Raw genomic sequence first — 14779 nt, forward strand, 5'->3', positions numbered from 1 at the left:
CCTGCCGCGGGGCGCCCCGCGCCGCCACCCGGCTTGGGAGCCAGTCAGAGAGGGAGGGCGGCCTGGCCCCGCGCCAAGCCTGCCGCCGGCCCGCTGTCGCCTAGGCAACAAGGCGAACGGGCAAAAGAGATTGCGCCACCGGAAGCGACCCGCCGCGCGGGGCGGGGCGGAAGAGGAGGCGGTGTCGGCCGGCGGCGCAGGTACCCCCAGCGCTGCAGTGCCCTGGCCCCGCCCTCGCGGCTCGCCCCGCCCCCGATCCCCGCCCCTCCCTCAGGCTCCGCCCCTCGACCGCGGCCGCCGCCGCCGGGGAGGCTGCGGGGGCGCCGCGGCGGAGCCGCTGAAGGAGCGGTGCTCTTCTGACAGGGCCCGGCACTGCCCCGCGCCGCCTCGCCCGTCGCCGCCGCCACCGCCCCGGGGCGGGCCGTCGCGGCGGGTGGATGCCCAGCGCCTAGCGGGCACCGCCGGGGCGGGGACGCACGGACGCCATGGGCTGCTGCAGCTCCGCCGCGCAGGTGAGCGCCCCGCGCCCCGCGCTGCCCCTTCGCCGCCGCCGGGCTCCCGCGCCCCCGGCCTCGCAGCTCCGCCTTGGTGGCCCCCCGCCGCACGCGCTGTGCCCTTTTCCCCCGGTGCCCCTCCCGTCCTCGCCCAGCCCTTGCCCCCGGCCCTGCCCCGCTCCGGGCCCGGCTGTTCCCGCCGCCCTTCCCGGTGCCTGGGGCCGTCTTCAGCTCGCCTCCTTTCCCCCCCCCCCCGCCCGGCCGCTCTCCCTCGGCGGGTCCCTCTACTCGTGTAGCGCTGCTCCCCCCGGAACTTCACGCTGTTTGGTCGGCCTCCTTCCCGAGGCTGTGGATCGTGACCGACACCGCGACGGTAGCGCTCCCGCCCGCCCGTAAATGTTGGCTCTCTTGGGTTGCGGTGGCTGGATCCAGCTTCCAGCAGGCTGCTTCTGTGGGAAAGTCCATCTCTGCCGTCCCGGATGACTCATCACAGAGATGAGTTTTTTAAGTCAGCCGTTCAGTCAGTATTCTTCTTTTTTACTATTTTTTAAATCTTTTCTTGAAATAAGGATTCTGTCCTTCCCACGCAAAGCGCTGCAGAGAGCTGTCCAGTTGCAGTAGGGAACAAGGAACATCCTTTCCGTATGGCAAATTTTGCTGCAAAGGGGAAGGCAGTGAGCTTTGTGTGCTATGTGGGGAAATGGTCTGGAGTTGTAGAGGATGTTGTTTTTCACGCATGTTAGAGATGTTCAGATCATGAGGCCACTGCAGCAGGCTGCTGCCAGGGAGCCTGTGGTTTGAGGTTTGCTAAAACTGTGCTGGATAAACATCTGCCAGGAGTGGCTTAAGCGAGGCTGATACGGACTTTGAGCACTGTGAGCGAGGCAGATGTTTTGAAGTGATGTTTTGAAGTCCTTTCCAACCTTATTTTCTATGGTCCGTATCAAAATTCGTTTTTACAAGTGTTTCATACCCCCTTTTTTAGGTGTTCCTTATGAATTCGAATTGCTTGGTTTTTTTCTGAAATGAAAAAGCAGGCTTGTTTGTGAGTTGCATTAGACCAAAAGCAGGAAGAAATAGAAGATTGGATGTTTTAAGTTCTCAGATTTCAAGTAACCAATATATGTATGTGTGTATTTATTTATTTATTTATTGTGAAATTTGCCTTTTCCTGACAGATCTCATGATGCTGATGATATGCTGCTGAAACTCTCATTTGCTTTCCTTGTGTGTGGCAAGATGTGGCACAGTAATTGAGCTTAGCATCCCGTCTATGTAACTGAGCTGTAGAGAATGGTTGATTATTTAATTCCCTAACCAAGAGCAATTGTGCATCTCCTCAGGAAATCCGAACCAAATGCTAGCTGCTGAATATTTTATCAGCAACAGTTTTGTCTGGCATATTGTTTGCAGAAACCTTTCTACCAACGTGCAGCTCTGCATTACAGCCTATCGTCTGTCATCTCCTTCCTTTATCATTAACAATAGATGTTGGCTTCCTCTTCCCCTGCCTTTATGCCTTCCCCTCCCTTATTTCCTCTGAAGCTTTCCTTGAGCAGGGTTCCATCAGATGTTCCTTCATGTTGCCTCACTTCTTCTTTCTCCCTGTTCAGCTTCATCTTAGGCTTTGACAGTCTTTCTTATCATGACTCCTCATCCTCATTCCTTATGACTTTATCAAGTTCATTTCTCCCTAAGTTTGTTCTCCAGCTCCCCAGCTTGTTTGATCTTCATCTGCTAATCCTCATTCTTGTTTCTGAGAGGGGTGATTACTTGTATTTTGGCTTTGCCAGCCATTTTCTTGTCTGGTTCTGCATCTCCAAGTCCCTTCTCACGACTGCCACCTCCTCATCTCATTTATGTTACTGCATCTACCTGTGACTGGCTGTTGAACCAGGCAGATTTCTTTAGTGCCTTTTCCTCCCTAGCTCTTATTTCATGCTCAATTGCCTATTTTTTTTTTTCAGTGCTTTTTCTGGTCCCTTTGCTTTGTAGGCTGTCAGGAGCTCTGCCTTAGGCTTTTTCCTGTTTCTCTTTCCCTGTAGAATCTAAAGGTTTCAAAATAAATAAATAAATAAAATCTGATTATCTGATTCAAATTGACGTGTTTACCTTTTCTCTGTGCTGAGCCTACTACTTTCAGCAATGGATTCCCATGTTTGTTGTCTGCTTTTTCTGCCTTCAATTGCTTAGCCTGACCCTAAAGTCCCATTCATTCTGTTTTATCTCCAAACATTTGGGTGGTTTTTTGTTTTGTTTTGTTTGCTTGTTTGTTCTTATCTTTTCCTGGCATCTTATTCCCTCCCAAATCTTAGCGAGTTACTTTCCTCCATTTGTCGAACTGACAGTCAGCTTCAGTCTGCATTCCTTCTTTTCCAAACTCCTGGAACAGGAAATGGAAATCTAAATTGTTGGACATTCTCTCCTCTTCCTTCATACCAAGTTCTTCCAATCCTTTTTACGTACTTGGCTGAAATTTGCCTCATTAAACTCTCTTGCACGCTCCTGGCCAAGCAGCAAGCTTTCCCCTGCTTCCCTACCCTCCTTGCCTTCTCTTGCTTTTGATACTGACAGTAATCTGCATCTTGATGCTGTATTCTCAGTGGGCTCCTGTGATATGGTCCTGTTATTACTCTTTTCTCCACTCTCCTTCTGTTATTTCCTTTTCCCTACCACCAGCTGTGCTTTTACTTCCATTTGTTTGTTGTTCCCCACCCTCACCCCCCCCCACCCCCTCATTAACTTTCTCCTATTTTACCAAATTTTTGAAATCTGAACTGTTAAAAGTGATGTCAGCTTAAACTTGGCAGGACCGAACCCGGCTTTCTTCCTGGTGCAGCCATTGTTTGCTGTTGCTGCACTGCCATCTTAACTTTTGAGGCGCTTTAATCTGGAATACTTTGGGCTTTTTTTTCTCCTTTATTTCAGTCTTTCATGCTTCAACAAAGTTCTTTAACTTTTGATATACTGTCTTTTCTGATCTGCATTTATTCCGTATTGTTGCAGCCGAAGTTCTTGTTCCTTCTCGCTGTTATGACTGTCATGGGCTCTGGTTCTTTAGGTGCTCGTGCTATTCTGTACTTATTTATGTGGACTTTGCTGTAAGTTTTTGTGCTTACTTGGTTCTCTGCATTTTGAACTGTGAGCTTTTTGACCAAACCTTGTGCAACTTCAGCTACACTTTCCAACTGTGTACTATTAATTAATCAGGATCCTCTTAATGCTTCAGTTTCTTTGAAGTGTGGTTGTAAGGCAGAAGTGCAGTGATTTATTTGAGATGAAAACCATGTAAAGGGTGGGAAAAAGCCCCACATTTATCTCTCTTGCCTTGCAGTGCTGTTGCATTGTCAGTACCTTCATGCAGTTTCAGCCCAAGGTCCTCCCCCACGTGTTTTCATCATGAGTTTTCCAAGGTGCTTCTGTCTGGGTGCATCTCTTCCATCATAGCTCTGCTGTGTAAGAAACTTTGACAATATATATATATATATATATTTCTTTTCGCACATTACTTTTTGTTGTTATCCTTTGGAAGTGAGCTTTCTGAATTTTAGTAGTACTGAAGCTCTGAGTAGATAGAATAGTCAAATTCCTTGTCAAACGCTTGGTTTCATATATATATTAAAAAAAAGTTTGCAGTTGTGGGGCAACACTATCTTTCCATTCTTTCCATTCTTCCTCAGTGATGTTTTCTGTCTCACTGTACTAGTCCATGATAAATTGAATTTGCAGGAGGTACTGTAAGAGTAATTTGCAGGAGGTACTGTAAGGGTTCATCACTGCTGTCTCATTGTAACTGTCAGCCTCTGCTGTAGAGCTGTTTGACTGAAGTAATCCATACAGGTGGTGGTGGATTGTTCTGTTTGTTGTTTTTGGTTTTGTGTGTTTTGTTTGTTTGTGTAGGCAAGCAAACTTTCATTAAGGTTTAATTCTGATTGCTCCAGTGGTCTGGTTTATAGCAAAGTTTGCATTGCTGTATGTAGGGACACAGAGTTTTGGAGTTTGTGAAAGGGAACAAGCCGTGAGACAAAGTGGATCTTCTTAAACTGCTTTTTCTTGGATTAGCTCCAGTATGGAATTTTTTCTCCTTCCTTGATCTTACATGGATAAATTGAAGAAGCTGAGTGTAGTAACTAGGTATGTGCTTTGGCATTCTGTTGTAGGATCAAATCAACCTACTGGGGCCTCAGTGTTTGTGCTTGGTCAGGGAAATAACTCTGTGTGTGTGTGTGTGTGTGTATGGATGTATATATATGAGTCCTCACATCTTTCTTTGCTGTAGACTTCATGCAAAATGCATATGAGAAGAACTTCAAACCTTGCTGGAAACTGTAGGGATGAGTGAGTTAAATATAGCATGTGTTTTAGTAGCAGACTTGTTTTTTTACAAGACGAGAAGAACATTCCGTTATAAAAGGGGAAGACAGATCATCCATTAACCTTCCCTATGGCACTTGATGTCAAAGCATCAAAGAATTAATTTGGAATTCATGGCTTTTAAAATATTTTCATGGTTATGGTGAAACATAAGCCTCCTGTGAGCTCTTATGGACAACATATGTCATTCATTGCACATCAGCTTCAGTTGCTGATGTGTGATTGCAGTCAAATTTCTAAATACAAGGGGCATCAAACCATGCCTGCTTCATTGCGCTTATGATTGTGGAAGAAGACGAACTGCTTAACAGCATTTATAGTTAAAAGTATTATGAGATGTGAATTCTTCTTCTAGCAGTTACAGCATTTATTTTCTTTCTCAGCATCTTGACTCTAGATGAAGCCTCTGGCAAGCTGATACAGAATGAAGGATGAAGCATACAAGTAGGATTCAGAAACAGTGCTTTTCAGTCAGGCATCTCATGGAGCTGTTTACTTTTTTTTTTTCCTCCTGTATTTCTGGTCTGTGAACTCCATTCACTCCCTGTGAAGCATCAGGTGTACATTTTACAAATGCTGTCACAAGCAGCTGCGCAACCTGTGCAAATGATTCCTTTTGATCTTTGCATAGAAGGAAATACTTAAACTACAGAGCTACTTGTAAATACTCCTTTTCAAATCCGTCGAGCTTTTTTTGCAGAGATCTAGCTCCTTCTGAAGTGTAGACTGTCTTTAAGTTATGTCAGATCTTAAAAGTTGTAAGTTATGCATTATTTCCTTTGTGAGATTGATAACTCTGACTGGCTCTTATTTTTTTTTTTTTAATAGCACTTCAAAAGCTTTTCAAAAGCTGGATTAAGAGCAAGTACAGAGTATTGCATCATTACAAGATAATTTTTCTGTAAAGAGAGAATGATTTCAAGAGAGATTAATTATCTGGCTATGTTACTAGTGAATGCTAAGTTAAAAGCTTATGGTAGTCTAACTGGCATCTGGATTGCTGTCAGCTGTCAAACTTTCAGGTTGGTAATCCTAAAGAATGTATTCAGGGTCATGCCACTGAGTACTTCTGTTTTTCCTGATTCTGAATTGGCAGTGTTTGTGATTATGTGGTGAAGTTCTCAGCGTCTTGATGCTCTTAGCTCATGAAGGGAGCTTTTCATTAACTTTGCATGCATTTTTCTCCTTCAGGCTAATTATAATTTTTGTTCATTTGAACTTCAGTTGTTTTGCTTGTGAAAATCAGAACTGGTGAACCGACTAGACAGAAACTCTGTGTTTTATTTGTGTTTGGATCTTTCTCACTTGAAGAATCTAGGCAGTTGTATAAATTCTGCAGTTTGCTTCTGAAAGCCACTGAAGAAGGGTGTTGTCAGATTACTTCTACCCGCTGGCTGAACTGATTGCAAATTTGTACCTATATTTGATGAAACTATTCGGAGAATTTGTTTATGCATAAATTGCAGGGAGCAAGTTTGTGTTGGTGGATGGGCTTTCTAGTCACTTTAACAGGTTTAGAAAGTGAATGAATTTCATTGCATTTAATAGCCTCTTATCCCTGGGCCATCCCTCTGTCCCTTTTTAAAAGCTATTTTAGAGAAGTAAATCTGTAATGTGGAATAAAACTGTACAATTGTTTAAAAACAGCCGAAAGAATGCTTTAAGAAGAAAAAGAGTTAATATTCAGAATCTTCCATTTGCAAGTCCATCTTCACCATTTTACGATTTTTCTCTTGCTTTACTAACACCCAGCATGTCATGTACTGCAAGAATAGCAGATGATTGCACTAAATAAGAAAGCTGAGACACACCTTCTGACATAGGTGTAACATGATAATTTCTAGCTGTAGCTGTTTGAGCCAGTAATACTACTAGAGTGAAGTGAAGCATAATGACAAAGGGAATGTGGTGACTTATGCCTGACATCCTCTCTTAATAAATATGATGTAATTAAGCAGCTGTTTACAGCACAAATGAACTCTGGCCTGGATTTCTTTTTTTTTTTTTTTTTTTCCTTCTTGTGTTGGAGCCACTTGCTGCTCTCCAGATGAATTATCTGGCTGAGGAAGAGAACTCCAAAAACTGTTTTTAGATCTGTAGAATCTAAACAGGAAACCCATTAGAGTGTTTTGTACAAGGCTGCAATCGTTAGAACTTGGGAATTCTTTATCCCCCTAGTTTGCTGTGAAGAACTGCACAATAATTACTTACACACAAGGAAGTGTGTTTATGTGATAAGCAAGTACCTGATGTATTATTTGCATTCTTATTCTCTTTCCACTCTTTCTTCCATTTATCAAGTAGAGCCTTCTTAATGTTGGTTCTTATTAGTCTAATGCGCTTTAGATGTCCTCAGGCATTGGGGCAGTCCTCAGACTGCCCTCTTACTGTAATCCTGAGTGGTTTTCATTCTTGTTCTGGAACCTGTAAATGAGGGTTTTTTACTGAAGAATCTCCGTAAGCTCAACATTTTCCTGCTCTCTGTGAGGGGAAACTAGTGCCAATGATAACCTTTTAAGTATGGTTGAATATTCCCAATGGCTTCACAATTTCTGTTTTAGCTCTCTTTCTGCTTTCATATGCAGTGATACAGAATAACGTAGGTGACCAATATATATATGCAAGAGTTAGTTTCTAGTGTTTAGTGCAGAGTCAACACTTTTTATTCTAGGACTGTATTTGTGTTGGTACATGCCAGTATGACTCTCTAAGCTGAGGGTTTCTTCTACTGCTGATGTCATGTTGTGACAAAGCTAACTTATTTGGAAGCTGACTGTGTGCTTTAGCTGTACAAAGTTTTACTATTCCAAAAATTTAAAAATAAATAATAGTTTGAGTCTTGCAGTCTCATGAGTAAAATCTGAGTATCTGATTTTGGTGTTAATGGACAAATACAAAAATTCATGTGGATGAACTACCTCGGTGTAAAATATCTTTAGAATGAACTTTCTCTTTCGGCGTAATTACTTTTTATTGATCATAAAGCCCCATGGAAATACCAAATATGCACTGAAATATCTATTTTAATTACCTGAAAAATATTACTGTGGTATTTTTGAGATGTCCTGACATATTGCTGCTTTCAAATAAGTACTTCTCTATTTTTCCTGAAGAGAAGCAAGAACAAAATACTTCAAGAGTTAAAAACTGAGTTTTTGTCTCTAGATGGCCATATTTCTGAAATTTAAAATATCAGCAGGTGTGCTGATCATGTCAGCTCTTTTTAAAACAGCTGTGTTATACTTCAAGATAAATATTTAAGTTGTAGACTATGATGGAAGTGATGTCACCAAGGGAGTTTTAGAAGCAGTGTTAAATGTGAGTTGACTGAAAACGAGTGTAATATGATATTCTGCACAGTGTGTGTCAGATTCATAAATGAAGTCTCAAAGTATGAATTTCCAGTGAAAACATCTTGATATTGCACCGTCTATATTATTGTAAGCACTGTCTCATGTGCTTTTGTTTTCACATACATTATGTTGAAAACTTGTAAATATTGTGTGATGTGTATGAGAATATTAATGAAATACCAGATGTGGAAGCACTGAATTGAAGAAGTACAGTGTAAGTTTGCTACCTTTTAGTGCATAACTTTACAGTGGTATTAAACTACCAGAAACCTCTTCCTTTTTCTAGTTGGATCTCTGCACATCTTTTCCAGGGACAAGGCCTTGGATAGTGGTTGGTGACCTGGAGCTATTAGGCAAATATGGGTGCAGGTCCCAGAAGTTCAACTAGCATTTGCTTCACGGTGGCTTGAAAAATAAATGGAATTGTAGTAAAAGTACCACAGAAATGGGCATCAAACACCACCATAACTTGCATATTTTGTAGCACAGTTCCTTTTGAAGTAGCCCAGAGGTATTTGGGTTGGCTTATTATGTAGAGAATGGTATCATTGTGGAGGGCACTTGCGAAGAACACTGTATACTGTTTTCATTTCTTTTTAGACATGACTGCCACTTGTGTTTGTGTTTGCAACTTTGGTGATAGTACTGTAGTGCCATTTTCCCTTGCCCCTGGGAATCAGAGGCCTACCTTCTGTTATGTAAACATGGGCATTTCCAAGTCTCTGCCTGCCTGGAGAAGCAGGCATTTTGCAGTAGGAGCCCAACTGCTCTCCCTCAAGGACAGATCAGGCCAAGCCTAGAATCATAAAAAGGTTTGGGCTGGAAGGGAGCATGAAGCTCACCCAGTTCCAACACTGTGCTGTGGGCAGGGCTGCCCCCCCCACCCCAGCTGAGGCTGCACAGGGCCTCATCCAACAGGGCCTTGAGCACCTCCAGGGACAGGACAACCACAGCTTCTCTGGATAGCTGTGCCGGGGTCTCGCTGCTCGAGTAGAGAATGTGACCTCCTAGTATCTAACCTATTAGATAACCCAACTGGTTATAGAGCCAGTGACCACAGCCTTCTGGGTGTGGCCATCCAAGTAATTCTTTATCCGCTGAATAGGGAGATCGTCAAATCCTTATCTTCCAAATTGCAGAAAAGGATGTGGTGCAGAAAAGTAGTATCAAGGTCACTACTAAGAATTTCTTTGTGTATGATTGTGGAGGTGCTTTTATTCCTACAGCATCATTTAGGTGTTGTACCAAGGGGCATGATTTAGTGGGAAGCAGTGGTGATAGGTGTGCGATTTAACTGGATGATCTTAGAGGTCTTTTCCTGCATTGGTGGTTCTGTGATTCTGTGATTCCTCCTTTCAGGTGAACTCATAGTGATTACTAGAGTCTGGGTTTTCTGTACCTACTCAAATAATGAAGGAGTACCAGTAAATTGCTGCATAATAAATCAGTTGTAACGCGAACCTGAGGGAGTTGTCAGAATCTGTGCTTCGCTGTTGTGCGGCCTGCAGTTCTCTTCTGTTGGGTATTTTATTTGAACAATTTTAAGTGATGCTCAGCAAATTAGCAGGTAATGTTGAACATTTTAACCATATTAGTGTTTCTGTAGTTGATGAAGCTGTGTATTCTAGATAAATTTAACACTTCAGGACTTCACTTTGGCAACACATTTTCATCACATGAAAATTTTATGTAGAGAGCTAGTTCACTCGAGATAGTTCTTTCTCTCAGATGCTTTATGTGCAAAGAACTGAGTGTTTTTATTTTTTAGGAACAGAATCATCCAATCTTCTGAGTAATAGAAGAGCCTAAAATAATCAGACTTAATTCTCCCTAGAGATAGCTTGCGTCAGCCTTCGTATTGTCAGAGGCTCTAGGCTCTGTTTGTTATGTGTGAAGGCTTTAGAAAACGGTCATATCTTTTCACTCCTTCTCAGTAGGAGTCCCTTTGTCCTCTATTTTAGCAGGTTACAAGTTGACTAAAGCTTTTCTTTGAAAATATGAAGCAATTTGCTAGATCTTAATTTTGTATTCTGATGTTTTATGTACTTGCTCAGATCAGTTATTATCTATTAGATTGGCTGTATATGCAGACAAATCCTCTCCTTTTCATGAAATAATGTGTGACTCATTGATATTTACAAGAGGGACACACTTTGTCCACACCTGTAATTGGTATCGTGTGTTTTAACCACTTTGTGTTCAAAACGTGAGTCATAGAATCATTAAGGCTGGAAAAGATTTCTAATATCATCTAGTCCAACCATCCACCTACCAACAATATTGCCCACTAAACCATCTTCCTTAGTACCACACCCCCATGTTTCTTGAATACCTCCAGGGACAGTGACTGGACAGCCTGCTCCAGTGCCTGACCACTCTTCAGAGTTGTTTTTCCCCATATCCAACTCAAAGTTCCCCTGGAGCAACTTGGCGCCATTCTTTTTCGTCCTTTTGCTAGTTACCAGGAGAAGAGTACAACCCCCACCTTGCAAAAGTAGGTGCCACTTGGAAGGCCAACTGTCTCCCTGTGTACCTTCTATTTACCAGAGTAAATTCACACGTAGACAAGTGTAACTGCCTAATTCACAAATTCTACCCGAGTTCCTCCAGCAGTCACAGCTAGAAAAAAATCCCAAGTATTTGTAAATATTGGGGATTCCTTGTAAACAGAAATCACCACAGATGGCCCACTGCAGATGTGGCTGCTCTCTTCATGAAGACCTGGGAGCAGGGAAGTGTAGCACAGTGCAGATGCTCTCATTGCAGCAGATGCTCCAGCTCCAGGGTGCAGAGCCTGGTCAGCAGAGCGCCATGAGATCTTCCTGCCATGTGTGCCTGCATTTCAGCAGCAGGCCCTTCCTCTGGGATTCACTGCTTTCAACGATGGTTTTGCACAGCCTTTCAGCTGCTCAAATATCCCCTCCACACTGAGACCAACAAAAGGTACTGACACTTTAGGATATGACATTGTTCCTAAGCCTCTCATCTGTCCCTGTTCCCTACAGCCTTCTCCCCAATAGTCTCATGCGACAGGAGAGTGAAGTAACAAGTGAGAAGGCAAACAAACCAGGAGAGAGATGTGGTATCAAGAGGGAGCTAACAAACTGGCACAAGGCCATTGTATCACCGTATGGCACTTTTAATACCTTTGCAAGCTTCCCATTCACTGCTGAACAAGAAATCTGCATGAGCTTTCCCCACCTCCTACCTGAGGGAGTTTGGAAGAAAAAGCCACTGCTATTGGTTTTATTAATTTTGCATTAATTTTTGATACAGCCTATTTATTCATTGCAGTTTAAATTCATCATGAAGAGGGAGAACTATCCAGAAGACTGAGTACTTCATTTAATTATGTCTGTCAACGGTTTACAGCAAATGAGGCAACTGTCTATGGAGTGGGAAGGTTCTTTCTGTCTTGGTTTTAGCCTCCAAAGTAGAGTAATCTAGATATCCTGAGCTATTAATGAGGTTAGGACTCATCTCCTCTTCCACTTCAGTTCAAGAACCAGGATCTGTTGAGAGAAGTGAAAGAGATTTTGTTAGGACAGCATACTGTTAGGGCTAGTTCTTCATGTGAGCAGCTGAATAGCATAGAAAGGTGTGCTGTGCCTTGGACACAAAAGTGCCATGCTGGTCTGGTAAACAAGAGAATTACATTCTTGCAGTAAAAACCTATTTTTTTGTTTCCCTTTTTTTATAGCTTGCATTCAGAAGCACCAGTGTTTCTGCATAAGGTTTGCCAATCCCAAAGAAAGTACACAGAAGCAAGTTAGTATTCATCAACTGAGTAGAGAGGCACTAGTATCACTGGGGGAGGCTGGTCAGTGGAGTGTCTTCCCTCAGGTTTCCCCCAGCAGATACCTGTGGTGGCTAGCAAGATGTCCACACGATCCCTTGATAATGTGGCCAGATGTGTATAACAGCGGGAGCCAGCAAAGCATCACGTATCAGGGTAAGCAAGATAGTTCACAGGAAACAAGGATACTTACAGCTACAGAGCAGGTTCTCACAAACAAGTTCCTTCTGTTAGCATGAAGAGACTAGAGGCAGTTTACTTGTGTTTCCAAGCTAACAACTGCCCTTTCTCGTGGACTGGTTGCCTGTTCAGGCTGTGATCTGTATTTTTCCACACAGCTTCCTTCATGGTAAAGACCAGCATATGAATAGGCCTGTTATTTAGCTCATAAATAAAATGATACATAAAATGATCCAAGAAATGCTCCGTGTCTGGTAGTTAGGAAACACTGACAAATGTTTCAAGAACTTTTTTTTTTTCTGGTAGTATGGGCATGTTTGAATAATAACTTTCTGGACAGCTTCTGGACAGGATGTGTTTTTGGTAGCAAGCTATTTGACGTGGTGCTCTGGAGGAGAACTCAGGAGTGGGCTGTGCCTCACGTACCATTTTTTTGCTGTGTGTGGTATTGCACCTGGCTTGGATATTCTCGAGCATTACAACTTGTACTGTTGGTGTAAAATGACTGCACGAATGTCCATTGTGCAATTCAGATAAACTGATAATTGGTGGAAATCATCTTTCAAGAGAGAGCTGGCTCTGCAGGACACAGTGGTTGTTTCCCACAAAAGGACCTGGTCAGGATGAGAGTCTTTTTTTGCCTCCAAATGCTATGTATTAGTGCTCTGTGTGTGCTGTGACTGTTTGTATTCTGTGTAAATAGATACTCAGCTACACAGCCGTTTCTGAATTCCTTCATTTACAAATACAAATACAGCTTCCAGCAGCTGCTATTTCTACTGACTCCTGCAGTCAGCTGCAGTTGCACATACTCTGAATCTAGATGTTAAAGCAAAGTGATAAAAAACAGAATTCAAAGGGGTTGTGGTTAGATCAATATCGCTCTTAGGTTAGGTTTTGTAACAAGTGATCTTAGACTGCCACATCACTAATAATGTCCCTGGGGATTTATAAAAGTACAGTGAAAGCTATCCTTTCATTTTGAGAAGAAGAAAAACAACCTGAAATACTTGCAGTCCAAAATTCCAGTACCCTCTTAGTATTACTGAAACAGACTGGAAAGGATAACAGTGAATATTCTGTTTTTTTCTACAGTGACTCTGCAGAGCAATAAAAAATTAAATGGATTATAGATATTTGAAAAGTTCATTTGTATGATCCTTTTGCAGTGATCTAAACAAATGGGTATTTGTTTTAAAACAAAAGGCTTTGGTACAAATTGCCCACATTTAGTTCCTTCAGAACAATACTTGTACTCCCCCAAATAACTCTTAAAACCACTGACCCAACTTCAGCCAGTTTGGCAGTGATAACTTATTCAACATTGCCCATTAATTCAAAGCTGTTACATTCCTGTGAGTTAATGAAAGACAGAGGTCAAACTGTCACTACAGAAAAAAGGGCTGTAGCAAGAGCTGATTTATTCTTAGATGCCAGAAATCTTCAGAAAGATAAAAAAAAAAAAAAGGGGGGGGGGGGGACGACGACGACGAAACAAGGAAATGTTTATGCTGCATGAAGCACAGTAGTCATAACTTTCGCTGTTCTAGAGGTAGGAAGGAAGATCTGATTGTATCATGTGGGAAGTCTGAGGGCATTAGAAGTTAACCAGTTCCATGCCTTGCAGAGCTAATGATTTTCTTCTTCTTCTTCTTCTTCTTCCTCTTCTTCTTCTTCTTCTTCTTCTTCTTTTTCCTTCAGATTCTGTGCTCAAAAACAAATAGAAGTCTGTCCCTCTGGAATGAGTAGTGACAGACACTGTTTTGAGTTATAAACTCAAATTCATATATTCATGTATGCCAGCTTTTGTTTCAGCAGCCTAACAACTGTTCTGTGAATGTCGAATCTTAGATTTCATTAAATTTTCTGATTTGGGAAGAAATCTTTTAAGAAGTGTGCAGTTGCTGTGGTAGCTGAGATATTCAAAATTTGGAAGGTGGGTTGGATAGAGAAGGGCGACTAACCATTAGGGGGTGAGGTCTAATAAGTGCAGAGTGTTGAGGGAAAGTACTTGGGTGAATTTAGTTTGTAAACTTGCACAGCCTTTAAGGAAAGATCAGGTACTGAATTTAATGGTGAAAGCAGCGGTGAAGTCTTTGTACACAAGTTGTGTGTCTTTGTGCCTGGCAGTACTGTAGCCCAGCAAAACTTTCAGCAGAGTAGTGAAACTGGTTGGTGGTCTGAAACATCATCTTATTAAAGCATAGAATGAACTGCTAAAAGGGGGATTGGGCTGACTGCTCAAGTGCCTGAGAGTGTACTTTTAAGTCCTTTTTAAATGTAGACCTGATTGTTTAGAAACATCTCTCAAGTCAAAATGCCTTGTCTTGTATTCTGTATGGAGTAGAAAAAGAAGTGTCAATATCTAGTCCAGGAAATGTGAAAGCTTATTCTCAGTGGCTGCAAATGGATAACCAGGTGTTTTGCAGCACGCTCACGTTTTCTTAGAACTGCATTGAAGGTAAGAAAAAACTAAAATAAAGTAATTGATTGCCTTCTAAGAGGGAATGTCAAAATGTTTTATGTGTATCTCTGTTTAAAAATGATTTCAATTTTTTTGTCTTATTTTCTGATATTTTGGC

General features: G+C 42.2%; 1 protein-coding gene across 2 annotated transcripts in view; it reads left to right on the forward strand.

Annotated features, from left to right (window-relative positions):
• The first annotated feature begins 443 nt into the window (after positions 1-443).
• Positions 444-14779, forward strand: part of SLC44A1 (solute carrier family 44 (choline transporter), member 1) — a 66521-nt gene continuing 52185 nt past the window's right edge. For both annotated transcript variants that reach the window (XM_003643040.6, XM_046905702.1), the window contains exon 1: positions 444-512. In XM_003643040.6, the coding sequence (XP_003643088.1) occupies positions 486-512 (27 nt within the window). In that variant the 5' untranslated portion in view covers positions 444-485. The remainder of the gene's footprint in view (positions 513-14779) is intronic.

The sequence above is a fragment of the Gallus gallus genome, chromosome Z (assembly GCF_016699485.2).
Source record: "Gallus gallus isolate bGalGal1 chromosome Z, bGalGal1.mat.broiler.GRCg7b, whole genome shotgun sequence".
Taxonomy (NCBI): domain Eukaryota; kingdom Metazoa; phylum Chordata; class Aves; order Galliformes; family Phasianidae; genus Gallus; species Gallus gallus.